General features: G+C 35.6%; 2 protein-coding genes across 6 annotated transcripts in view; one reads left to right on the top strand and one right to left on the bottom strand.

Moving 5' to 3' along the window:
• The window catches only part of CNTRL (centriolin), a 33,267-nt gene extending 25,438 nt beyond the window's left edge, over nt 1–7,829 (bottom strand). The window contains exons 1-9 of one of the 3 annotated variants that reach the window (XM_068657365.1): nt 7,576–7,829; nt 5,870–6,125; nt 5,324–5,457; nt 4,616–4,746; nt 3,123–3,264; nt 2,452–2,638; nt 2,165–2,358; nt 1,259–1,315; nt 290–409 (exon numbers count right to left, since the gene is read on the bottom strand). In XM_068657365.1, coding sequence (XP_068513466.1) covers nt 290–409; nt 1,259–1,315; nt 2,165–2,358; nt 2,452–2,638; nt 3,123–3,264; nt 4,616–4,746; nt 5,324–5,457; nt 5,870–6,092 — 1,188 coding nt within the window. In that variant the 5' untranslated portion in view covers nt 6,093–6,125; nt 7,576–7,829. Of the gene's footprint in view, nt 1–289; nt 410–1,258; nt 1,316–2,159; nt 2,359–2,451; nt 2,639–3,122; nt 3,265–4,615; nt 4,747–5,323; nt 5,458–5,869; nt 6,126–7,575 lie in introns of those variants that run through there. The other 2 variants (XM_068657366.1, XM_068657367.1) reach the window with 2 other exon arrangements.
• Nucleotides 7,830–9,372: 1,543 nt separating this feature from the next.
• LOC137842748 (complement C5-like) lies at nt 9,373–22,575 on the top strand. Of its 3 annotated transcripts, none has more exons than XM_068657166.1 (18): nt 9,373–9,516; nt 10,488–10,680; nt 11,408–11,570; nt 12,087–12,157; nt 12,759–12,850; nt 13,759–13,841; nt 14,122–14,212; nt 14,515–14,620; nt 15,413–15,539; nt 15,850–15,965; nt 16,184–16,384; nt 16,957–17,160; nt 17,647–17,856; nt 18,037–18,186; nt 19,111–19,240; nt 19,640–19,705; nt 20,293–20,493; nt 22,439–22,575. In XM_068657166.1, the coding sequence occupies exons 1-18, from the start codon at nt 9,452–9,454 to the stop codon at nt 22,558–22,560; spliced, it is 2,391 nt and encodes a 796-aa protein (XP_068513267.1). In that variant the 5' UTR covers nt 9,373–9,451; the 3' UTR covers nt 22,561–22,575. The 3 variants fall into 3 exon arrangements, with proteins under 3 accessions (XP_068513267.1, XP_068513268.1, XP_068513269.1); XM_068657167.1 differs by lacking the exon at nt 22,439–22,575 and adding an exon at nt 22,256–22,385; XM_068657168.1 differs by lacking the exon at nt 22,439–22,575 and adding an exon at nt 22,259–22,381.
• The last annotated feature ends 558 nt before the right edge of the window (nt 22,576–23,133 follow it).

The raw sequence follows: 23,133 nt of genomic DNA, 5'->3' as shown, positions 1-23,133 counted from the left end.
ATACATCTATCTCAGAAACATCTCAGACTCCCCTCATTCAGGCATCTTTACAAAGATCATTTTAATTTTGCAAGTGACTAACAATATTCAACACATTAAATAACACACAGTTTAGATCAAATCACGTAACATGATTTTAAAATGAGATTTTTTTATATTTTACAACTGATAACTCTTTACAGAGCAGAATATATTAGAATTATAGAAAAGCTATAAAGTTTGATATCTTCCGAACAGTTGAAAAACAAGAGAAAAAGGAATGAAGAAACCCATTATTTTAAATTATTACCTCTGATGGAAAGTAACTTAATGGCTCAAATTTTGCATCAATCTTATAAAACGCCAGTTCCTGCTCCAATTCATACTGTTTCTGGCAAGCTCGGGTTAGCTCCATTGTTTTCTGCTTTAGCTAATAAATCAGTGAGCAAAGTAAGTTGATTTCAATCAAGTGTCATCACTATCGCGTACATTTCAATTCAGAATAGAGGATGGCAAAGACATCAACTTCAAAACAAAGTTCACATTAGAGAAAGCTAAGATGGTGTATTTAGGGTCAAGAATATCACAAAGTGTAACTTCATTACAAAATACAACATGATGACTAAGATTAGACGAGAATCCCACAACAAAGCACAGATCATCACATGAAAGGCCTCTTAAGTTTACACGTTTGAAAGTAAATTTTTTTTTTACAGGTTTGAAAGTAAATTTTTCACTAACTTTGGAAAAAAATTTGGGTACAATTCTTTTGTAAAATCTATGCCACATACTGAATATATTTACTGCTACAAATGAGCAATGAGAACTCATTCCTAGCAGCCTTCGTAAGAGGAAAAAAAACAAACAGCTATCTCAATTGTCAAGTGTATAAACTCCATACTTAAACTTGTGTTAGTTGGGTGTTTTTTGGTTTTTGTTTGTTTTTAAAAAAGGTCCATCATGTGATTCCTTTTTAAATCAACTTTTCGTGCTGAATACCTGAGGGAGAACATGCAGCAAGGCTCCAATACACAGTGGAAAGCAAAACTAATGGAGGAAAAGAAATAGAATAGACTGGAATAAAGGAAAGGGTTAAAGAGAGATTTTTAAAAAAACAATATATGTCATGCAAAAAATAACTGCTTAAGAAGAAAAATACTGTATCCAAAAAGTGAATGCAGTGCCACTGGAGCATTTTATGCGATGACCCAACTTTATTAACATGCAAAAAGTTCTAGAAATGAAAATAACCATGCAACTCAGGAGCACAGAGGGCTACCTTCAGTGAGGAATAAAGGCTCTGCGGAAAGGGAACTGTGACAAAACAATACACCAGCTAAAGGAAGAAAGAAGTGAGCAAAGTTTGTCATCCAGAGTGTAAGAGTGGGCTAAGCTGCAAACTATCTGCTGCTAAATCTCACTATACGTAAAACTACATTTTGGAAGTAGGCTGCTGGTTAGTATGTTCACAAAAGAAACAGCTCAATAAATACTAGCAATAAAGAATCTGAAGGAGAAAATTGTAGAGGATAAGTTTAACAAGTAAGATTAAAAGCCAAATACTAGGTTCGCAGCAAGTCATTGGTAACTGAGCACACTTAAATCAACAGGACTTTTTCCAGGGCCACTGTACAAGCCTTGCATTTTATACCTACCAATGAAAGACATTTATTATACGTAAGATTTTGGGATGATGTAAAGAAAATACAAGCAAACTAATGGGCATTACCTGAAATAATAATCATCAAGTGGTTATTACTGGCATGCAATGTATATGCCTGATACCTTGTTCTTATAAAGGTATTTAATCTTTTTCCCTTATTACAGCAGCATTTTGAAGTCTGAACAACACAGGTGATTTAGTACATCGACAATTTAGCAGCTGGAGGATGCTTAACCTTTTGTCAATTGAAAAAAAAAAAAAAAGACTACAGGCAAAAAAAAAGTTACTATCAACTATAAATTATGAGACTGATACTGCTTGTTCAATATACTTACTTTTTCCACAAAAACAATATTGAAGACATTCTATAAAAAGTTGAAAGGTCACAATTTTTGTCCTCCAAATACTAACTTCTCTTGATCTTTAACATAAATCTACAGTCATTTGAACTCTCCCACTGACATCTATTTCTGACAACAAAACTATTCCAAATATATACTTAGTGCAGGTGATTTACCTTACCAATTCATTTTTGGTGTCCACATCCCTTTGTAGATCTTCATAGCTTCGCTTCTGCTGCAAAGTTTTTTCTTTCAATGATTTGTTGACTTCATCTTGATGGTGAAGTTGTTCAAGCACTTTGGACTGGTTAAGCTTAAGGTTCTCCATCTCCTTTACCGTGTTTTCCAGCTCTCTTTCTAATTTTTCTATCTCTTCTGAAAAACAAAGCAAAAAAAATTACAATAGAAAACTTTTCCAGCTAAACTTGTTTCCTGTCATTAAATACACTTCTAACACATCATTATTACCTAAATTAAACCTCGTTAAAGCTTCCTGCCTGTCATTATTTGTCACTGTCTGTCCATCCAACTTTTCCAGCGCTCTCAAGTGGAATATGGTGTACAAGCGGTAGTGAGGCAGACTTGCAACTGGATTATCAGCAAGGCATAGAGAAGTCAGATCTTGTAGAGGCTTTAGTTTAGCTATATCATGAAGCTAAATCAAAGACAAATGGTACAATTATTAGACATCCTTCCAAGAACAATTAAACTGAATTAACTGAATTTCTGATTGTATTATATGTTATATGTTAGATCCATATAATCCATTTTGATGTTTATGATAAACTGGAAACTCTAAAAACCTACTAAAATACATAGCACTATGACTAAAGTAAGTTCCTAAAATCAAATTTCTTCCTCCATGAAAAAAAAAAAAAAAAAATCACCGCAAAGAGAACAGATGTCATCAAGTTTGACCTTGGATTGGAATGTCCAAGATCACAGGGTCTGTGGATATATCCAACCTTCCATTCTCCCAGACTAGTTCATGAGGCAAGTTAACTTCTATCGTGTGGAATACTCAAAGCTGGTTTCTTTCTCCTCCTAAATACCATGACTCCTTTAGAAGCTGTATTATTAAGTACATTCATTTCAGACACCCTCTTGTAGATGCAAAACATGGAAACTAAGTCACTTACTGATGATACTTTATTCTGTTTCAAATTAAGGATGCGCAGGGATCTCAGTTTCTTTCCTAGCCATACAGGAATATGTTCAATTTCATTCCCTGCAAGGTTCATCTTTTGCAGATTATGCATATGTTCTATGCCTTCAATCTTACTGAAAATAAGAGGAAAAACATAACTCATCATGAAGCATACCAAATTTACAGTGCAATTGAGGCATTACAGACAAACTACTGCAAAAGCTTTCTCAATTAATTACCTTCAAAGAATAGCAAAAAATAGTTGCTTGCTGCAATGGTCTGACAAATTAAATGAAATTACACCAGCTTACTTTCAAGTGAAAGGCAAAAAAAAAAAAAAAAAGGCAAGAAATTGTTGGTGGCAAAACCTTAATTTTTACACCTCTTCATTACAACATTAAAAACATTAAAATGGTATTGTCCCACATTTAAATAATATACAAACCTTGCTCTTTTTCTCTGGAGAATGCTACTGCACACTTATGCAACACAACTGAACCAAAATAAAAGGGTTTATTTTTTTTTCCTCCAGGCAAAAGTAAGGATCAACTGTAAATGTACAGTGTACAGAACTACATTTTTTAGTGTTTTCATTAAAACACTTAACCACTAACAAGGAAAACGTTCTGAGTTTTTCTGAGTTTTAATTTCCTTGGGTGTTGATCTAAAGATAAATATCATAACAAATTAGGGTTGAACATGCTCTTGTTGCTCTATTAGTTTTTGAGTAGAAACCAATTGTACGTAATTAAAATCTCAAAACATACAGTCGTAGCTACAAGCTGTCATGACCTTTTCAATTCCTGTTAAGTGAGGAAGTTGTGTGAATGCAGTGTGTAAAAACCCTAGTGTCTTGCTTACTTAATATTGTTAACTTCTCTACTGAGATTGCAACTTCTCTACTGCAAAATCAGACATGTAAAGATCATAATTCATTAATAAAAAAAAATACAGGAAACAAAGATGTTTGCTACTGCTTGAACCGTGACTTCTGATTTTTTTTATGCTATTCAGAAAAGATACTAGACTCTTGAAACAGTGAAAAGTGAAAAAACAATTTAGTGAGTTTACAGCATGCCTGATCAGGTCCATTCAGCTTCCTCTTCTAAAGAGAAACTTCCTGTACTATGGGTAACAACTTGCAGTACAAGATTAATTAAGTTGGGATATTGTATGCTCTTCATTATGGTATCTGAAAACTTGTATTTCTTGCTTGGTTTCCTAGAAAAAACATTTTTAACTGAAGCCTTGGTAAATCAACAGCACTTCCCAGAACTATTTCTCCTTCAAATACCTTTCTGAGGATTTTTCACAGAAACTTGTGATTTTTAGTAAGCGCTCAAAGCATTATGATCTTGCCGTCCAACTGATGGGAAATTCAGTTTAACTTTTCACACTTCAGAGATCTCATTTAAGCAATAAGAGAATGACAGCTTTAATAGTTTTGGTAAGATATGTTAAGATGAAATAAGTGTTTCTGCTTACCTGATTTTGTTGCAAGACAAATTGAGTTCACGCAACTTCAACAGTTTATCCAACTTTTCAATCTTCTCTATTTGGTTGTTACTTAGATTTAGTGTCTCTAGCTTAGAGCACTTTTCCAAATTTTCTATGTACTAAAGAATAGAAAATGTGTGACATATCATTGCACTTTATTTCTTTAAATGAGAAAGGCAGATTTCCAGTTTTAACAAATTCATTCATAGAAAAAAAAAAAAAGCAAAGTATTTCTAACATGTTATTAATCACTTTCATTGTTGCATTCATTGTTGCACCCTCTTTCCCTCTTTTAACTAATAGCCTTCTATAGATAGTGCTGGAGGAGTAAAACTAGATTCTAAGTTTCCAGTGGGCCAATCTACACAAAAGGGAATTTGCTATAAAGAACCTTGACTAAAAATAACAGCACAATCCAAAAATTAAGAAATTTACACAGTGTTCTCAACTTTATTCAAATTGATCCATGGTTTCTTCTTTTCAAGAAGTCTCCACTGACATTCTCTCTCTATATATAATTTTTTTTTATATTTATTTTTCCAGAAGCTTCTACAGAACTAGGCTAACATAATTAGAATATAAAGGTCTTTTTTTTAAAGTGGATATAAAGTTATTTTATATATTTATATATATATATATACACATATATATCAAAATGTACTTTGGTTTTATTAACAGTTATTTTCAATAACTTACCTTAAATTTCTTGTCCCCATCCTTTGGGGATGAAAGATTGAGTGAGCTTAGACATGCCAAGTTTTCCTGTTTTGACAGGACTTTTATGAGGGGTTCTGTAATGTACTTAACTCCTGGACTAACACCATTTTCATCTGAAATTAAACAAAGAAACTACCTTCAGTGGTGAAACAATTGGTGACCTTTACATTCATCATCTACTTCACTCTGTATACAGGGAAGGCTTGAAAATTATTCTCCCCCATATGGGATGAGAAGAAACAGCACACCAGATGCATTTACAGGAAATGACGTGTTAGCATAAACGGGTATATTCTTTCAAAAAAAAAAAAAAAGCACAGTATGTTCCTCCCTTTTTTAGTATTCTCTGCCGGTGCAGCATTCTATACAGCTTTCACTGCTGTCATTTACACCTTTGAGAGTTGAAAGCAAATTTCTCATATTTCTTTCCAGCAAATCATAGATCTTTAATCATAGAGTTGACAGAACATTGGCCTTCTGTGGTTTTAGCGTGTACTTTTATACCAGCAGTTTTTTATACATTACCTTCATGAAACTTATATTCAAGAGGAGCTTCTACATTTTTTGCTGTAATATCAAGTTGCTGATTCCTCCATTCCCTGCTTTTGTGAGCAGATGGAGACGTGTGTTGGCTACGAGGAGATGGTGATCTGGTGCTTGAACCAACAGAAGACATTGGACTAGGTGTCCGAGAAGATGGCATCTGTGTTTTTCCACATAATGCTTTTTTTACGTAGCTTTTCTTCATTGCCGAAAATACAGAATATCATATGACCAATATCTGTAAGGAAAAAAAATAAACATAATTCTCTATATAAGCCCAAACTCTTGATTGTTTGCTTTCCAAGAAAGTTGTTAAAAAAGAGTACCTTGTTGAAGGACTTTAAGTGCTTGTTGTCTAAGTATCTGTGCCTAATGGCACAAGTTATTGCTTTAGATGATACACAGTTTGAGACATCACAGAGGTGATAATTGAAAAATTGTCTTTTTAGCATAAGAAATATTTCCAGCAATAATAGAGTGCCAAAAATACATTTAAACCAATTCTCCAGTGGGTGACAGCTTCCATTTTTCATGGGCCAATGCATATCTGGAGGAATGCTATAGCTGTACACTTATGCCATTCTAAAGCACAACGCCAGGAACTGTGCTGAACTGCTTTCTGTTTTGCAGCTCGTCTTGGTAACTGTCCTGTGATTTATGGCTCACGCCAAGTCTGGAGACACTCACAACTCAGACTAACATCGTTGGCAGAGGACAGAAAGACAGGACAAGGCTCCCAAGTGCTTTTACCAAGGCTAGAAACCATCCACTTCATAGCTCAAAGAGTAGTTAGAAGCAAAAGGGGAGAAAAAAAAAAAGGAAGTAAAAATAAATAAATAAATAAATATCTAACCCTGGCACAGTGTCCCCTTTCTGCAACAAATTATTCTGTGACTGAGTGGGAAGTTCCAGGGAATTGTTAATGGCAGCTTCCACTGATGACGAATGTGGTTTCCCTAAGGGTAAGCGCAGACAGAGCCACGCTCATTGCGTGTGTGGAAGCCCTCGTAGTAAACATCTCTGGGGATGGAGTTTTACCAAAACTGAGACCCTGTAAGCAGAAACACATTTTAAGATGTTCTTTAAGATAAAAGCATGTGCTTTTAGGGGAACTTAGACACAATGCAATCACTCATATAGCTTAACGTTGAGAAAGCTTTTTTTCATTGCAATGGAATTTTCAATGAATCTTTAAAGACAAAAAAAAGAATGGAAATAAAAGCCGCTCTCTTGTAAGCCAGCATGAAGAGACACAACTCATTCAGGGCTGGGAAAGTGAGCTCTAAAGGGGCAGAAGAGGCGTAAGAGTAAAAAGCTACCATGGAAAGCATCATCATTTTAAAGAAAAGCAGTCAGTTACCTTAACGCTTAGATTTTATAGAAACAAACAAACAAAAAGTGTTCTGGCAACGAAAACCCCAACAAACCTCCCGTGCTCAAAAGGGCGGGAGGGGGGGAGTGCCGAGCGGTGCCCCCTGAGGGGAGCCTGAGGGGAGCCTGAGGGGAGCCTGAGGGGAGCCTGAGGGGAGCCTGAGGGGAGCCTGAGGGGCCCGGGTGCCGCCAGCCGGCCTCACGATGGGCGCTGACAGGACGCCCAGCCCGCAGCGAGGCGGCCGGGAGCGCGGTGCCCGCCGAGAGGGACGCGAAGCCCGCTGAGGGCGATCCCCTCGGGCCGCCGCTGTGCTTACCTGCGTTGACATGGTAACGCCGCTTCGCCGCTCGCCGGGGCGGGCACGGTGGCCTCCCACGGCCTCCCGCAGCCCCCAGCGTGAGGGAGGAGATCCCCAGAGCCCCCCCCGTCACGCCACCTGCCTTCCTCCGCCGCGGGATCCTCGCCCGCCTCAGCCGCCACGCCCGCGGGTAGGCGGCTCCTTTAAGGACCCGGCACCGGCGGCCGGCCCGACGCCATTTTGTTTGGTCCCTGGGCGCCGACGGGCGAGCGGGCTGGGGGCGGGGCCTCCCGGAGCCACGCCCCTCCGCGCCCCTGTCCCCGCCCGCCGCTTTCCCGCCCGAGGTGTCCCCTCAGGCGCGTGCGCTGCCCCGTTCCCGCCGCGGGGCCAACGGGCGCCTCGCCTCAGGCTGTGACCGCTGCTGAGGGGATTTGTCCTGAGGGGTTTTGTCCTGACTGAAGCCCCAGTGACCCTATAAAGTGACCCTATATAAAAACCTATTCCCTTGTGATGCTATTGGGGATTTAAGCTCGTGCTTTGTGTGTCTGTGTCCATCAAGTTTGAGCCTACACACGTAAACTTATCCTTAGATGGGTTTTACTCCGGAGCTTAATGGAGTAGGCCTAAATATAACTCTGTTTTCACAGCAATATTTAAATAAAGCCTTTTTAACAGTTTGGTGTGGTGTTTTTGGAGCCTGCCCGCTTTCGAGGTGTGAAATGTGCAGCAAGTAGAAAAAATAGTAAACCAAATCTGACAAAGAATGTAAGGAAGACATCACTGTTAGAGTTTATAACCAATATAAGTTGAAAAGCATCCAAAATGTTGTTACACCTTTAAAGTGTTTTCCAACATTCTTTACTAGTTACACATTTTTATTTACATATCACCCACATGAACATTCTTGTGGTTTTATATTGATAGTTATTTGGACGTGTTTTTTTTTGGTTTGTTTGTTTTTAATAACAATCATTACATTTTGTATTAATATTTTATATTTTATTATTATTTTATTTTAATATTAATATATTCTTTTATACTTTGTTGCTTCCCTTGTAGTTTGTAACTTCAGTTTCTGAAGGCCCTATTGGTCTTATTATAATTTAATTTTACATTGATCAGAAATAGTTTTGTAAATAGTTTTCCCGTAAAGGCTGACTCCAATGTTTATTTAAGCTTGAGAAGTCTTACACAACTTTAGTTTAACTTTCTATAATCCTGTTTGCTTAGGTCCTATGCTTAAATACTAAGTATGCAGAGTTTTTATTAGTTTCTTTTTGCAAATGCTATTCACAATAGTACGTGTGCTGAGTGTATTGTGCCCTTAAATTTTCATATTCTCATGTAGGTACTCAGAAGGCTGGCATAATCAGGAATACAAACAGATAAAAAAAAAGTTGCAAGCAAAGAGTTAGTTCAAAACAAAACAAAACAAAAATAAAAAGGAAACCTGATCTAAAAATATCAGGACAGTTAGGTCAATGTAATTGAAATGCTTTTTTCTTCAGAAGCAAATTTAAAATCGTATCATGGATTTAAATAAAAAATATTTTCTGAAGGGCTAGCTGAATCTGATTTTTCGTGGTTTTGTTTTGCTTTCTCTATTATTTTTTTTTTGTGGCTGTCTAACAGGGAGAATGTTAGGATTGACAGAATTGCTCCATATATTAAAAAAAAAAAAGAAAAGAAAAAGAAATCCTAAGTTTAGCTGTTTCGGATTCTTTGTGAGTTAAAGAATTTGGAAGGGGCAATAACATTTTAGTAAAACAAGATCTGCAATTAATTATTAACTGTGGGTGATACGTATTGGTGGTATTTCTGTTCATCTACAGCAGAAGCCAGATAGGGTTGAATCCAGATTTGTTAGCATTGTTGGTGTGTTTTGTGTGATGCTATGGCTATTTTAATATTTTGTCTTGTTTTGTTATTTTCTGGAACAGCTTTTAGTCAAGATAAAACGTAAGTAAAACAAATATAGTATTTACTGGAAATGATACTTTATAATTGACCGCTATTTTAAGTGAATAGATACAGGATTTCAGTAGAGCCGGTGCAGAAGACACTACTCAAACTGATGTGTCTTCACAAGCAAAATTCTTACTAATGTATGTGGACTAACCTTAGAAAAAGGACTGCCGCTCCTGGAATTACGCAATTTGCTGCCAAAGAAAGAGGTAGAATCAACTCGTTACGTTCCATAAATTCTGGACATAACGAAAAGATAAATATGCAAAAAAGTTAAGTAAAGTTTGGCGCTTGATACCTTTTCTATAGTGCCTGAAGACATACTATGCTGTGGGTTTCATAAAAGCTCTTATTTATAGCAATCGATCTAAGTGCTGTTACCATTTCAGAAAAAGGTGCACGTATATTGAATGTGCAGCAGCACTTCACATATGTGTATTTACATGAGGTATATTATGTGTTCAGGTATTAAAGCCTGGTTTGTGGTTTTGTGGAATAATGCATACTTCAGTTTATACAGCAATGAAGAAATTAGGGTAATCCTGCAAAAATTTACTCACATTTATCTTTATTGTAAGTTGCCCGTTCATTTCAATAAGAACGCTGCTGCTGGGAAAACTATACAAGTATGCTACTTGAAGCATTAGCATTTCAGGTGTTCATTTGGCAAAATAAGTAATCATTTTTACATAAATACCCTGTCATAGTAGGCACGCTTTTCTGTGTCTGCAGAATCGAATCCATAAATATTGCCTAAGCTGTTATTTGGTTACATTACATTACAGTTTTCATCAAAATGATTCTAACTGGGGCTATGCTGTTTTTAACTACTGTATTAGAATAACTTCACCTGGTCTTTAGCTCATTGGCTTTATCAGTGTCTAGGTAAATGAGGTAGAAACGGAAGTAAGAAATATGAAAGTATGGTTCCAATGCCCTTTGATTATTTCATGTTTTGTATACAGCTATGTCCTTACAGCATCAAAGGTTTTCCGAGTTGGGACATCTGAGAAAGTTGTGGTTCAAGCTTTTGGTTATGAGAAGGAATTTGCAGTCAACGTTGCCTTAAGAAGCTTTCCAGATAAGCTTGTTTCTTACTCGTCTGGCCGCATTTCTTTAACTCCAGACAACAAATTCCAAGATGCTGTAACTTTAACTGTAAGGAATTTGGACTTTTATTGTCATGTTTTTATTGTTGCATTTAGTCGTTAGTGTTAGAAAAACAAGATTGTGGTAAGCTTACGTTTGCTTAAACTGGGTGGAAAAGCCTCGGGCCCTGACTTGTCAGTTTGCTGCGTGTAGTTTATTTCATTTTAGTTTGTCTGAAATTGAAAATATATTGGATAAAATGAGTGTAAAGGAGTGATGTCAAAGCTAAACATAAGATCATATTATTTTAGAAACATTATCTTGTTTGCATAACATTCCAAAAAGAAAAAGGAAGGGATGGAGAAGCGTTCAGTGTGGACAAGATACCTCAAATGAGTGTTCAGAGTAAGCCAAACTGGCAACTGAAACTGAAACTCAAGCTATTTCACCAAACTATCGACCACAACAGCAACGTTGGTGTGGCTGAGATTCGCTGTTTATATAAATGGAAGTCTGGTAAATTATAATGTCATAACTTCATAACTTGTGTTTTAACTTTGCTATTTCAGTTCTTGAAATAAATACAAAATTGAAAATACTTCTTTGTAGTTTAATATTTCCGACTGTTATCAATGATGTAAGCAAGAATAATCCCCTCCTGTGGATGTTTTTGTTTAATAATAATTAACAACAGAATATTAATTGCTATTCAGAACCTATTCTCAACAAGAAATGCTGTAGAAAAAATACTTGAAAACTATTCTAATATTCTTTAACAGTATCTCATCTCCCCCAGCTTCAACCAGCAGATTTAGCAAGGACAGAGGATTCAGTCAAGTATGTGTATTTGGAAGCTGTTTCCCCACATTTTACCAGATTGAAAAAAATTCCTGTTTCCTATGAGAATGGCTTTCTTTTTATTCACACAGACAAACCAGTTTATACTCCTGATCAGTCAGGTAAATAATGTTTATTTCTCTTAGCTTTCACTTAGTTTTTATGAGCTGATGATATTGACAGGGAATGAGGATTTAAATGTACTTTAAGCTCTTGTTCATAGTATGTTACCATCAGTCACTATGTATTTTCTTAATCATCAAAAGAATATTTTGAAATATTTGATCATACGGTAGAAATGAATCATTTCTCCCGGTGTCCTCTCCTCTGAGTCCCTGCCCTCTACACCTTACATGATTAATCTGTGGCACAAACAGTGGAGAAATTGTACAGGGAATACATATTAAAAAATTGTCAAGAAATAGTGATGACTGAATCATTGGTTTTGTGTACGTTGAGCTCATTTACTGCTTTTATCTGTTGTTGCTGGCATGAATAAGTATTGTTTGGATAGCATACTTACAAAAGCTCAAAGTCATTCTATAAGTACTAAAGAAATTAGTAGAGAAAAAGGTTGTTTTTGTTTTTTAATATTGATAACAGCATGACTTTGAGATCTATTGTAATGTTTCTTACAGTGAAAGTCAGAGTTTACTCTCTCAATGAAGATCTGCAGCCAGCTCGGCGAGAAACTGTCCTAACTTTTGTGGTATGTTGTTACTGAATTTAATTTTAATATTCTGTGGGTCACAAAAGCAATAAACCTCGTTATATAGTAAATCAGCATTGCAATGGATATATAATAACATTGTCAGATAAATATTTTTGCAATAATAAAACTGTTAGATAAATACTTTTGCAGATCGCCAGACATCTTTTAAAAGATCTAAAACAGACAGCACACAGATCTTTTTTAAACCTTAATATCTAGGGAAAGGATTTGTGAGAAAATTTTGATAATATATTGTTTTCATATTGTTCTTTATTTCTTTTAAGATAGAAAAAATCAGTAGCTCCTGTGCTACGTTTTTTTTTAGCCATAACGATAGTTATTATTGCTATTACAGTAACCTGGAAACATCAAGTATTGTGAAGTAACAACTTTTAATTGTTGGAAACACAGTAAAATGTTTTATCAGAATTTCAGAACCTGCATTTCTTTTTAAAAAAATTGCATTTTGGTGCTGTGAAATTGGCAAAACTCTTAGAAGTGTACATTGTGGGCAGGGGCCCACTAAAATCCCCAAATGAAGATTTTTCTTTCAATGAGACTGATCTAACTGCTGGTTCTTTACTGTTATTTTTCAAAGGATCCCGATGGAGTAAAAGTGGATATCATAGAAGAAAAAGACTTCACTGGAATAGTTTCTTTTCCTGACTTCAAAATTCCTCCTAATCCTAAGTAGGTATAATTAATACTCGTTGAGAATTATTAGCATAATACTCCCTTTTCTTTTTTCAAAAGACTGCCAGAGTGTCTATTGCTGATACAAAGTATTAAACTGAAAGGGAGTAGATTTAGATTAGAAGAAATTCATTATTGTAAGGTGGGTTAGATACTGGAATAGGTAGCCCAGAAAAGTTGCGGATGCCCTGGAAGCATTCAAAGTCAAGCTGAATGGGACCTTAAGCAACCTGCTCTAGTGAAGGAGTTCCCTGCCCATGACAGGGTGGTTGGAACAAATGATGTTTAAAAGTCCCTTCCAACTCGAGCCATCGTATGATTCTATGAAGTTTCTTTGAATGGTAAAACAGGAAGACAGGCGCAGTTAAATATGATCTGCACCTAGACGTTTTGTGGGCTTAAGGAAAGCAATTTGAAATGAAACGAATGCCTTTTGAGTGCTTCTAGTTGCAGGAAAAAATCATCCAGGTTATAGTAAATCAGATAGGTGATGCCCAATAATCCTGCTGACTACACTGAAACAGAGCTGGAGAGCCACAAATAGGCATTTGTCTAATCTCAGGGGTGATAATTGGCAAGTGGAAGATGGCAGCAAATAGTGCTTTAATGACTCCAGTTACATTTGCGGTCTTCCAAATACGTCTCTGCTTGTTGTAACTGTATGACAAAAAATTCTGACAGTAGTCAGAACATAAATAATGGTATATTCTTTTCAAATATGTATCAATCCTTCAAAATAAGTTTCAAGTAATTTTATTCAAAATATCAGAGTAGCGGAATCTTCTCAAAGAGGTATCGTACACGTGCAAAAAACTCAGTGCCTGACTTTTCTAATTATTAATATTAATATTTTCACTTTTAATAATAATTTTCATTTTAAAAAATAACGATTGTTGATACTGTAGGTATGGAATTTGGAAGATTGAAGCCAAGTACAAAAAGGATTACATAACCTCTGCTGTTGCAAAATTTGAAGTTAAGGAATATGGTAAGGTGTTCATGTACACGTGAATTTTCATTTTACGTGCCTTTTTTGCATGAAATTCATGTAGGGCAGCTATACAACACAGAGGAACAAAACACAGAAATGCTTGAACATTGGCCTACTTAATACAGCAATGGGATGCAGTATAGTGCCAAGTGGCAATATCAGTTCAAGCTAATGTCTCATATCAGTATAAGATATATGATGACATATTACTGAGTATCTGTGGTTTGATGTTTAAAAATGCATCCAAGTGGCTTCATTTTCTACTCAATTTTTTCAGCGCTGCCAAGCTTTTCCATCGTCATACAGCCAGAACGTAACTTTATTAGTTCTGATAAATTTGAGAACTTCAGGATTGCTGTGAAAGCTAGGTAAGGAAATTAGGCTTTGATTTCTAGATGTGTGCCACATCTTTACCTTAAGAATGATTGTCCTGTGTTGAGAAGCTTCCTCTTTCTCAAGGAGCCCTATCATCACAATCATTTCTGCTATGTGAGAGAGCTAGGTGAACCTTTTTAAAATTCTCACAGTGATTATTTTTCAACAGAAGTGTTTGTAAAGCTACATAGGCATTTGTTTTCTGTTTCTTGCTTAGGAAATGACTCTCCTCAAAAATGAATGCTTTGTTGCAGCCATTACGATCTTAACATTTCTATCATTGTTTTATTCTCAGCTATTTTTATAATAAAAGGCTACCAAGTGCTGATGTTTTTCTTCGTTTTGGAATAATTGAAGGAACTGGAAAAAGAATGATGCCTCGTGCAATGCATGTAACTAGGGTAAGAAAAAACAAGCCTAAATTGCTTAGTTCAGGACTGATCTAATTCCATTTAAGTTGGGGAGAATATCTTCCAACTCCATTTGCATCGACAGCTATTGAGTGTCAACTTTACCTTTGTAATCCTGTCACCAGGGGCATAGAAAGTTACTTTACAATGAAACTCAGAGGCAGTGTCTCAGACAGAACGGAACTTCAGTCTCATTCAATTGCTTCCTTGAGTAAACTGTGTTTGAAGTTCCTGTGAAACAACATTTTTGCTATCTATTTATAGAATAAACAAAAAGAAATCAATCATAGGATCAATGTAATAATACCAAATCAGGATTGGAGACAGAGAAATCAAAATTGTATCAATATGTTATGGGGAGACTGTTCTCCACCAGTTCCCCTTCCCTTATCTAGTCTGGTCTTTTTGTTTTATTCATTGCAGAATGATAAAAGACATTATCTTCCCTGAATGAGCAGGGATATATCTGTGTTACTCGTAGAATCATAGAATGGTTTGGGTTGGAAGGGACCTTAAAGATCATCTGGGAATCACCTACCTCTTGTTTGGTCTGCATGCAGACTTCATAGCATGTACTATGGGTTGATTAATTGGTAATAAATTAATCAACCCATAGGTAAAAAAGAATTCTTAATCATGAAATTCTACATTAAAACGTCTCCATCTTTGATTTCCCCTAAAACAGTCAGAGCAGAAACATGCTGAAAAGAATTTACTCATAGTTTACCATATCTTATTTCTAAGTTATTGACTGTAAAGGAATACTTTTTATTTAATTTCCAGCTTGAAAATGGTGTTGCTGAAATCAGTTTTAACAGTAAGAAAGAAGTGAGTTACTTAGGATTTCAAAGTCTAGAAGAATTGGATGGGTCATATTTATATATTGCAGCATCAGTGATGGAATCTACGGGTAAGTTGCTTTCACGTGATTTCTTCAAACACATCTGCAAATGTAAACAGAACAAAAAAAAATATACAGCTAACTTTGTTAGTATCAGACTTTCTTTGGTACTCAGGAATCCTTCAGCCAGAAGCTTATAAAAAACAGCCTGTCCATCAGTGTAAAAATGGGGTTAAACTTTTTTTTTATTGCTATTTGTTTTCACAGTGCTAAGTGTTTAATTTTTAGGTGAAAGGACTTCACCATCAGAGACAGATTGTGCTGCCCTTTGAAGGCATGTGCCCTAGGATGTGCTTATTAAAAGCGGCATATTTTTTAGGTGGCCTCAGTGGTGAAGTAGAATATACTGGAGTCAGATACGTTGTATCTCCTTACAAATTGAACTTGATTGCTACTCCTCTCTTTGTAAAGCCTGGACTTCCATTCTTCGTAAAGGTTAGTTAAAAGAAGTATTGTTGCACGTTACAACGTAAAATCCATAATGCAGAAGCCTTACTGTTTTGTAAATATCTGTAGGTCTTGACACACTTTTCATTTCCTTTGACTGTTTACTTTTTTTTTTTTTTTCATTTGCTACTGTAGAAGGTTAGCAGCTTGTTTTCTGCTTGAAAAATGTTGTTCATATAAGAAATGTTCTCTCTTCTAATGAATAGGTGCAGGTGAAAGATACAGTAGATCACTCTGTTGGAAACATCCCTGTAACTCTCACTGCAAAATCATTCACTGAACAAATGGATGAGACTGAGTTGATATCAGAGGGTTCAGAATCTGGGAGAAGAATAACAAGCATCAATGATGGAACTGCTTTATTTGTTATTAATATCCCATCTGATAGCACGCTACTGGAGTTTCAAGTGAGTTAAATTCTCCCATTAACTTATTTCTTAGAAGATTTAATTCTGTACTTTTGCCAGTGTACAGCACCCGTGGTAAGACTTTGCTCTTAAAAGTTAGTAGTTTATAAACTTTGAGATTGTTCCCAACAATCAGTTATGAAACCTAAGTGCTATAATGAAACATTACTTCTATATTAAATTGTATTTGCATGTATTCTGAAACAAAATATCCCAATTTGTCATATATTTATTTAATAATAGTTGTTAAATAAAACACCTGAATGAATTACGAGAGAACAAATCTCTGAGAGTGATTCTCTTGTTAGATAGGAAGACATACATGTATTATTGACCTTTTCTGATCTACTTTTTTGTGGACATGCTTCTATACCGCCATTTTAATTTGACTTGGTATTTATAATTTTTTTTATTAAAGAAAACAGGAAAGTCTTGAGTTGGCTTATTTTCTTACCGTGATTGTTTATTTTCTGAAGTGTAACTTCATACTTAAACTATTCAGAAGTCAGGACATGCAGCTTTTGTTTCCTCCTTTGCTACAAAAATTTTTGGACATGTTATTATCTTTACAGATAAAAACTGTTGATCCACATCTTTCAGATGAAAACCAAGCAACCAAAACCTATGAGGCAAGAGCTTATTCATCATTAAGTCGGAGTTATCTATACATTGACTGGGCTTCAAACCACAAAGTACTTCAAGTAGGGGATTTCATCAATATTAATGTATATCCACATAGTCGGTATATTCATAAAATACATCACTACAGCTATTTGGTAAGTAACTGATGTTTCCACATGAAAACTTGAATTGAGATATGATCCTTAATGAAGAACATCAGCAGTCAGGATCTGTCACCAACACAGAATACGTGCTGCTCAGAAAACTGTTCAGAACATGTACTCTGCCTTTGCCTATAAAATGTGTCCGTTCTATAGTTATAATTTGTTACCAGTCTCATGTTTAAATCATATATTAAGGCTGTATTGTTTTGAATTCTCACCCAATGTAGACTGGAGTTAAGAAGTAGTGCCAATCTGAGAGGTGTTTCAGGAGCTGAATCATCTCAGGAAGACAAAGATGCACAGAGACAGCAGTTCTTTTTACAGGGAGGGAGCTACCCTCCCTCGAACTAGACACACCAGTCCCAAATGCATTTCTGTGTGTGGTGGATTATATCTAAATGCAAAATAACTTTTACATGTGTGAGACATGTAATATAAAATTTGACTTCTTTATTCTCCATCATCTTTCTACTATAGATCATGTCAAAAGGGAAGATAGTAAGCTTTGGAACTCAAAAAAGAATTAAAGATTTGGAATATGAACACCTAAGTTTTCAAATAACCCAAGAAATGGTTCCTTCAGCACGTCTTATTGTTTACTACATCGTCATGGGAGAAGAAACTGCTGAGTTAGTAGCTGATTCAGTCTGGCTGAACGTGGAACAGAAGTGTGGGAATAGTCTTGATGTGAGTAGTAAAATTGTCACTGAAATTTGTGGGTGTGCGTTCATTTTATGGTCAGGTTTTAACTTGGTATTACACAAGTTCTTTAACAGTTCCTTAACATAATAAAGTGTCTGCCTCCAGATGCATTTATTTTGGATCAGTGTACTTTAAAAATAACTAACATTTGTTTTTGATTTGTAGATTAAGGTGCTACCAAGCAAAAAGACACACAGACCAGCAGAAGTCTTATCGCTTTACATGAAAACACAGTTCAGTTCCTTTGTTCCTTTATCATCTACTGACAAGGCAGTATATGGAGTTACTGGAAGAGGAAGGAGAGCAATGGAAAAAGTTAAGTCGTAGCCAAAAAAGAAAAATAAATTGCTGTTTGTTTCAGATTCATACTCAGATCGCTGTTACAGTTTTTGCCTTCAATAAACTTGAAAGTACACAGAAGAGCAATTCAACACAAAATAAAATGTGTGGTTTCTAAGTTATAAAAATAATTTGTTTACTATGTTTTGATTTCCAGTAAAAGTAAATGGTGGTTTTAAAGCCCAATCTGAACTGTCTCAACAGAAATCTTCAGACTTGGTCAAAAATAGGCTGCAGTGTGAGAGAGCTCTGTGGTCCGAGAGGCATAGAGACTACATTCTCCCTTGTAGTTCTTCCTAAAATCTTTTTAGGTTCTGTTTTTTTTTAAGGGCATACTGTTAGAATAATATGGCAGATGCAATTATGTTCGTAGGATTATAGAGGTTTTCAATCCTTGTAGAATTCTAGATATGTGTGTATGTAAGTAAACATGCGTATCATCTGTCACTGAGATAATTCCATTCCTGTGATAAAACGTGGCAGTTCTTTAATACCTCAGAACAGTCAGATACAAGATAGGTAGAAGATGAACAGGAGAATACTTTTGCACCAACCTTGAATTATTTGAATCTGTTTTCTAGTACTGTTGAATGCTGGGTAAAAATACTTGATTTGGTTTTCAACAAGCTAGATGGAGTATCAGAACTGTTACAAACATTAGTGAAGCATTCTGCCTCTGTTCTGCATAACTTGTTAGCTCAGACGCGCTACTAGAGCATGATTGTGTTGGTTCTGGTGCTTGAATTAGTTCAAATATCGTGAAATGGTACTCTTCAGTGTATTGTGAAGACATTTTCTAGACTAAAGTGGCCTTTCGGCATGTATAATTCTCTTACCTGTCATATGATATATATGATATTCCCCACCTTTTAGTTAGCTGATGATATGCTTCTTCCTCAGGTAATGCAAGATTTGGAAAAGAGTGACCTTGGATGTGGTGCTGGAGGAGGACGGAATAACGTTGATGTATTCCGAATGGCTGGGCTTACATTTTTAACTAATGCAAATGCTGATGTTTCAAACGAAGCAGGTATATTTCTTAGTTTTAAACATGAAACTGTAGATTTTCTCTCTTGAAGTTTTCTATTGTGACTCACAGTTATTATATTGGAACCTAATAAAATTAGTAGGGCATGCATATACTAAGAAATACAATTTTGAGGGAGGAAAGCATTGTAGTTTGTGTGTCATTTTCTGTAATTTAAATTATATATATATATATAATTTATATTTTAAATCTATATTTTTATATAAATTTAAATTTTATATATATGTACATATATATATATATATATATATATAATATATATATTTGGTATATATATATATACCAAATCTGGAATGTGATTTTTTGGATTGAAGTGGGCTGTGTTATGACCAAGAAACTCCTGTCTTTCATAGTTTTTGTGTTTGTTTTTATTTTTAACAGATGAAACTTGCAAAGTAATTGTAAGAACCAAACGGTCTGACTTCGTGGATCAAATACACAAGGAAGGTGATAAAAAAATTATTTTAAATATATAATTATGAAAAAGGTCATGTCTATTATAAATCGATCATCTGAGAGTTTGCATAGTACTTTTGATTGCTGTTATCCACTTCATGTAGTAGAGGGATGGACAAATATAGAAAATGATAATTTAGAGGGCCCCATTTATAAAGCTCCTCATCCATATGCTCAGTCTGAATTCTATAAGATTAAGTACCCATTGAAAATACAGCATATCTGTAAGATTTCTTTTTCCTACTCGGAAAGGACATATTCTGAAAACTCACGGTACTACCATATGGTAGTCTTTCCAAGTGACCTCCTGTCAGTGACCAAGCCTGACAGAAGACCTTCTGTCCATTAGATCTTAGTGTAATAAAACTCCTCTAATTTATATTTTAAATTCAGTATTGTAGTATAAAGTGTGTGTCTCTAACATTTAAACATTTACATGTTTATGCTCAATCTGGAATCTATACCTTCATTGAAATTTTGCAAGTTTTAAAAACACATTTAGTATAACAAGTTAAAATGCATTTGAAAATAAAAACATCATCTCAAGGAAGGGATTTTTGTTGTTGTTGTTATTTCAGCATCCAAATATAAACATCCAGCAATTAAAAACTGCTGTATGGCTGGTGTAAAAGCATATCCAGTCAGTGAGACTTGCAGTGATAGAGCTCGGCGAATTCGGAGTAATGAAAAGTGCATTTCAGCATTCAGGGATTGCTGTGAATTTGCCAACAGACTGCGGGAAGAGGAGCCTAATAAGCTGCTAAATTTGCCAAGAAGGCGTAAGTACAAGAACTTTGACTGTTGTGTGGATATTTTTAATAGATTATGGATAGATACAGAGGTGATAGCTTTGTTAATCTAGTAACTCTCTCCAATTACCTGAGAGGGTTATTTGAGCAGATACTGTAGTCTCCATATACCTTGGTTGTATACCCCTAAAGAGAGGTAGGAGAGCGATTCTTTATTGTTAGGACTGTGCTGGAGAGCTGTGTTCTATGCATCCATGTTTAGAACAAGCAGCCATGCAAAATGGGAGTATTGTTGCCTGTGGAGGTAATGCTAAACTTGAATGCTCAACTGGAATCATTTGCCCAGGCCTAAAACAGCCAACGGGTAACACGTCAGCACAGATCAGTGGGAGTGTGAAATCTTCTGTCTCCCATTCTCTCTGTATAATCACTAGTTAACAGTTTTGTTTCAATGTTGGACAGGTATCCACATTTATAAATAGTTTGTTATAAATAAATAAACTTTGGATGAGGTTATTCAGGTATCATAATGGGAAATTCAGTTTAACTTTTCACACTTCAGAGATCTCATTTAAGCAATAAGAGAATGACAGCTTTAATAGTTTTGGTAAGATATGTTAAGATGAAATAAGTGTTTCTGCTTACCTGATTTTGTTGCAAGATAAATTGAGCTCACGCAAGTTCAACAGTTTATCCAACTTCTCAATCTTCTCTATTTGGTTTTTACTAAGATTAGAGTCTCTAGTTTAAGAGCACTTTTCCAAATTTTCAATATACTAAAGAACAGAAAATGTGTGACATATCATTGCACTTTATTTCTTTAAATGAGAAAGGCAGATTTCCAGTTTTAACAAATTCATTCATAGAAAAAAGGCAAAGTATTTCTAACATGTTATTAATCACTTTCATTGTTGCATTCACTGTTGCACCCTCTGTCCCTCTTTTAACTAACAGCCTTCTATAGTGCTGGAGGAGTAAAACTAGATTCTAAGTTTTCAGTGGGCCAATCTACACAAAAGGGAATTTGCTATAAAGAACCCCAACTAAAATAACAGTACAATCCAAAAATTAAGAAATTTACACAGTGTTCTCAACTTTATTCAAATTGATCCATGGTTTCTTCTTTTCAAGAAGTCTCCACTGACATTCTCTCTCTATATATAATTTTATTCTTCCAGAAGCTTCTACAGAACTAGGCTAACATAATTAGAATATAAAGGTCCTTTTTTTTTAAAGTGGATATAAAGTTATTTTATTTATTTATATATATACACACATATATATCAAAATATACTTTGGTTTTATTAACAATTATTTTCAATACCTTACCTTAAATTTCTTGTCCCCATCCTTTGGGGATGAAAGATTGAGTGAGCTTATACATGCCAAGTTTTCCTGTTTTGACAGGACTTCTATGAGGGGTTCTGTAATGTACTTAACCATTTTCATCTAACACAATTTTCATCTGAAATTAAACAAAGAAACTACCTTCAGTGGTGAAACAATTGGTGACCTTTACATTCATCATCTACTTCACTCTGTATACAGGGAAGGCTTGAAAATTATTCTCCCCCATATGGGATGAGAAGAAACAGCACACCAGATGCATTTACAGGAAATGACGTGTCAGCATAAACGGGTATATTCTTTCAAAAAAAAAAAAAAAGGCACAGTATGTTCCTCCCTCCCTTTTTTAGTATTCTCTGCCGGTGCATTATTCTTCTATACAGCTTTCACTGCTGTCATTTACACATTTGAGAGTTGAAAGCAAATTTCTCATATTTCTTTCCAGCAGATCATAGATCTTTAATCATAGAGTTGACAGAACATTGGCCTTCTGTGGTTTTAGCGTGTACTTTTATACCAGCAGTTTTTTATACATTACCTTCATGAAACTTATATTCAAGAGGAGCTTCTACATTTTTTGCTGTAATATAAAGTTGCTGATTCCTCCGTTCCCTGCTTTTGTGAGCAGACAGAGACGTCTCAGGGCTACGAGGAGATGGTGATCTGGTGCTTGAACCAACAGAAGACATTGGACTAGGTGTCCGAGAAGATGGCATCTGTGTTTTTCCACATAATGCTTTTTTTATGTAGCTTTTCTTCATTGCCGAAAATACAGAATATCATATGACCAATATCTGTAAGGAAAAAAAATAAACATATATAAGGCAAAACTCTTGATTGTTTGCTTTCCAAGAAAGTTGTTAAAAGAGTACGTTGTTGAAGGACTTTAGGTGCTTGTTGTCTAAGTATCTGTGCCTAATGGCACAAGTTATTGCTTTAGATGATACACAGTTTGAGACATCACAGAGGTGATAGCTGAAAAATTGTCTTTTTAGCGTAAGAAATATTTCCAGCAATAATAGGGTGCCAAAAATACATTTAAACCAATTCTCCAGCGGGTGACAGCTTCCATTTTCCATGGGCCAATGCATATCTGGAGGAATGCTATAGCTGTACACTTATGCCATTCTAAAGCACAACGCCAGGAACTGTGCTGAACTGCTTTCTGTTTTGCAGCTCGTCTTGGTAACTGTCCTGTGATTTATGGCTCACGCCAAGTCTGGAGACACTCACAACTCAGACTAACATCGTTGGCAGAGGACAGAAAGACAGGACAAGGCTCCCAAGTGCTTTTACCAAGGCTAGAAATCATCCACTTCATAG

Source organism: Anas acuta, chromosome 20, assembly GCF_963932015.1.
Source record: "Anas acuta chromosome 20, bAnaAcu1.1, whole genome shotgun sequence".
NCBI classification, from domain to species: domain Eukaryota; kingdom Metazoa; phylum Chordata; class Aves; order Anseriformes; family Anatidae; genus Anas; species Anas acuta.
The sequence above is the reverse complement of the archived record's forward strand: the minus strand, read 5'-3'. Positions and strand labels throughout refer to the sequence as shown.

Coding starts and splice junctions, on each gene's coding strand:
- LOC137842748 (XM_068657166.1), top strand. CDS start 9,452: ATGGCTATTTTAATATTTTGTCTTGTTTTGTTATTTTCTGGAACAGCT. Junction 12,158..12,758: donor AAACTGTCCTAACTTTTGTG/GTATGTTGTTAC, acceptor TATTTTTCAAAG/GATCCCGATGGAGTAAAAGT. Junction 13,842..14,121: donor ATTTGAAGTTAAGGAATATG/GTAAGGTGTTCA, acceptor CAATTTTTTCAG/CGCTGCCAAGCTTTTCCATC.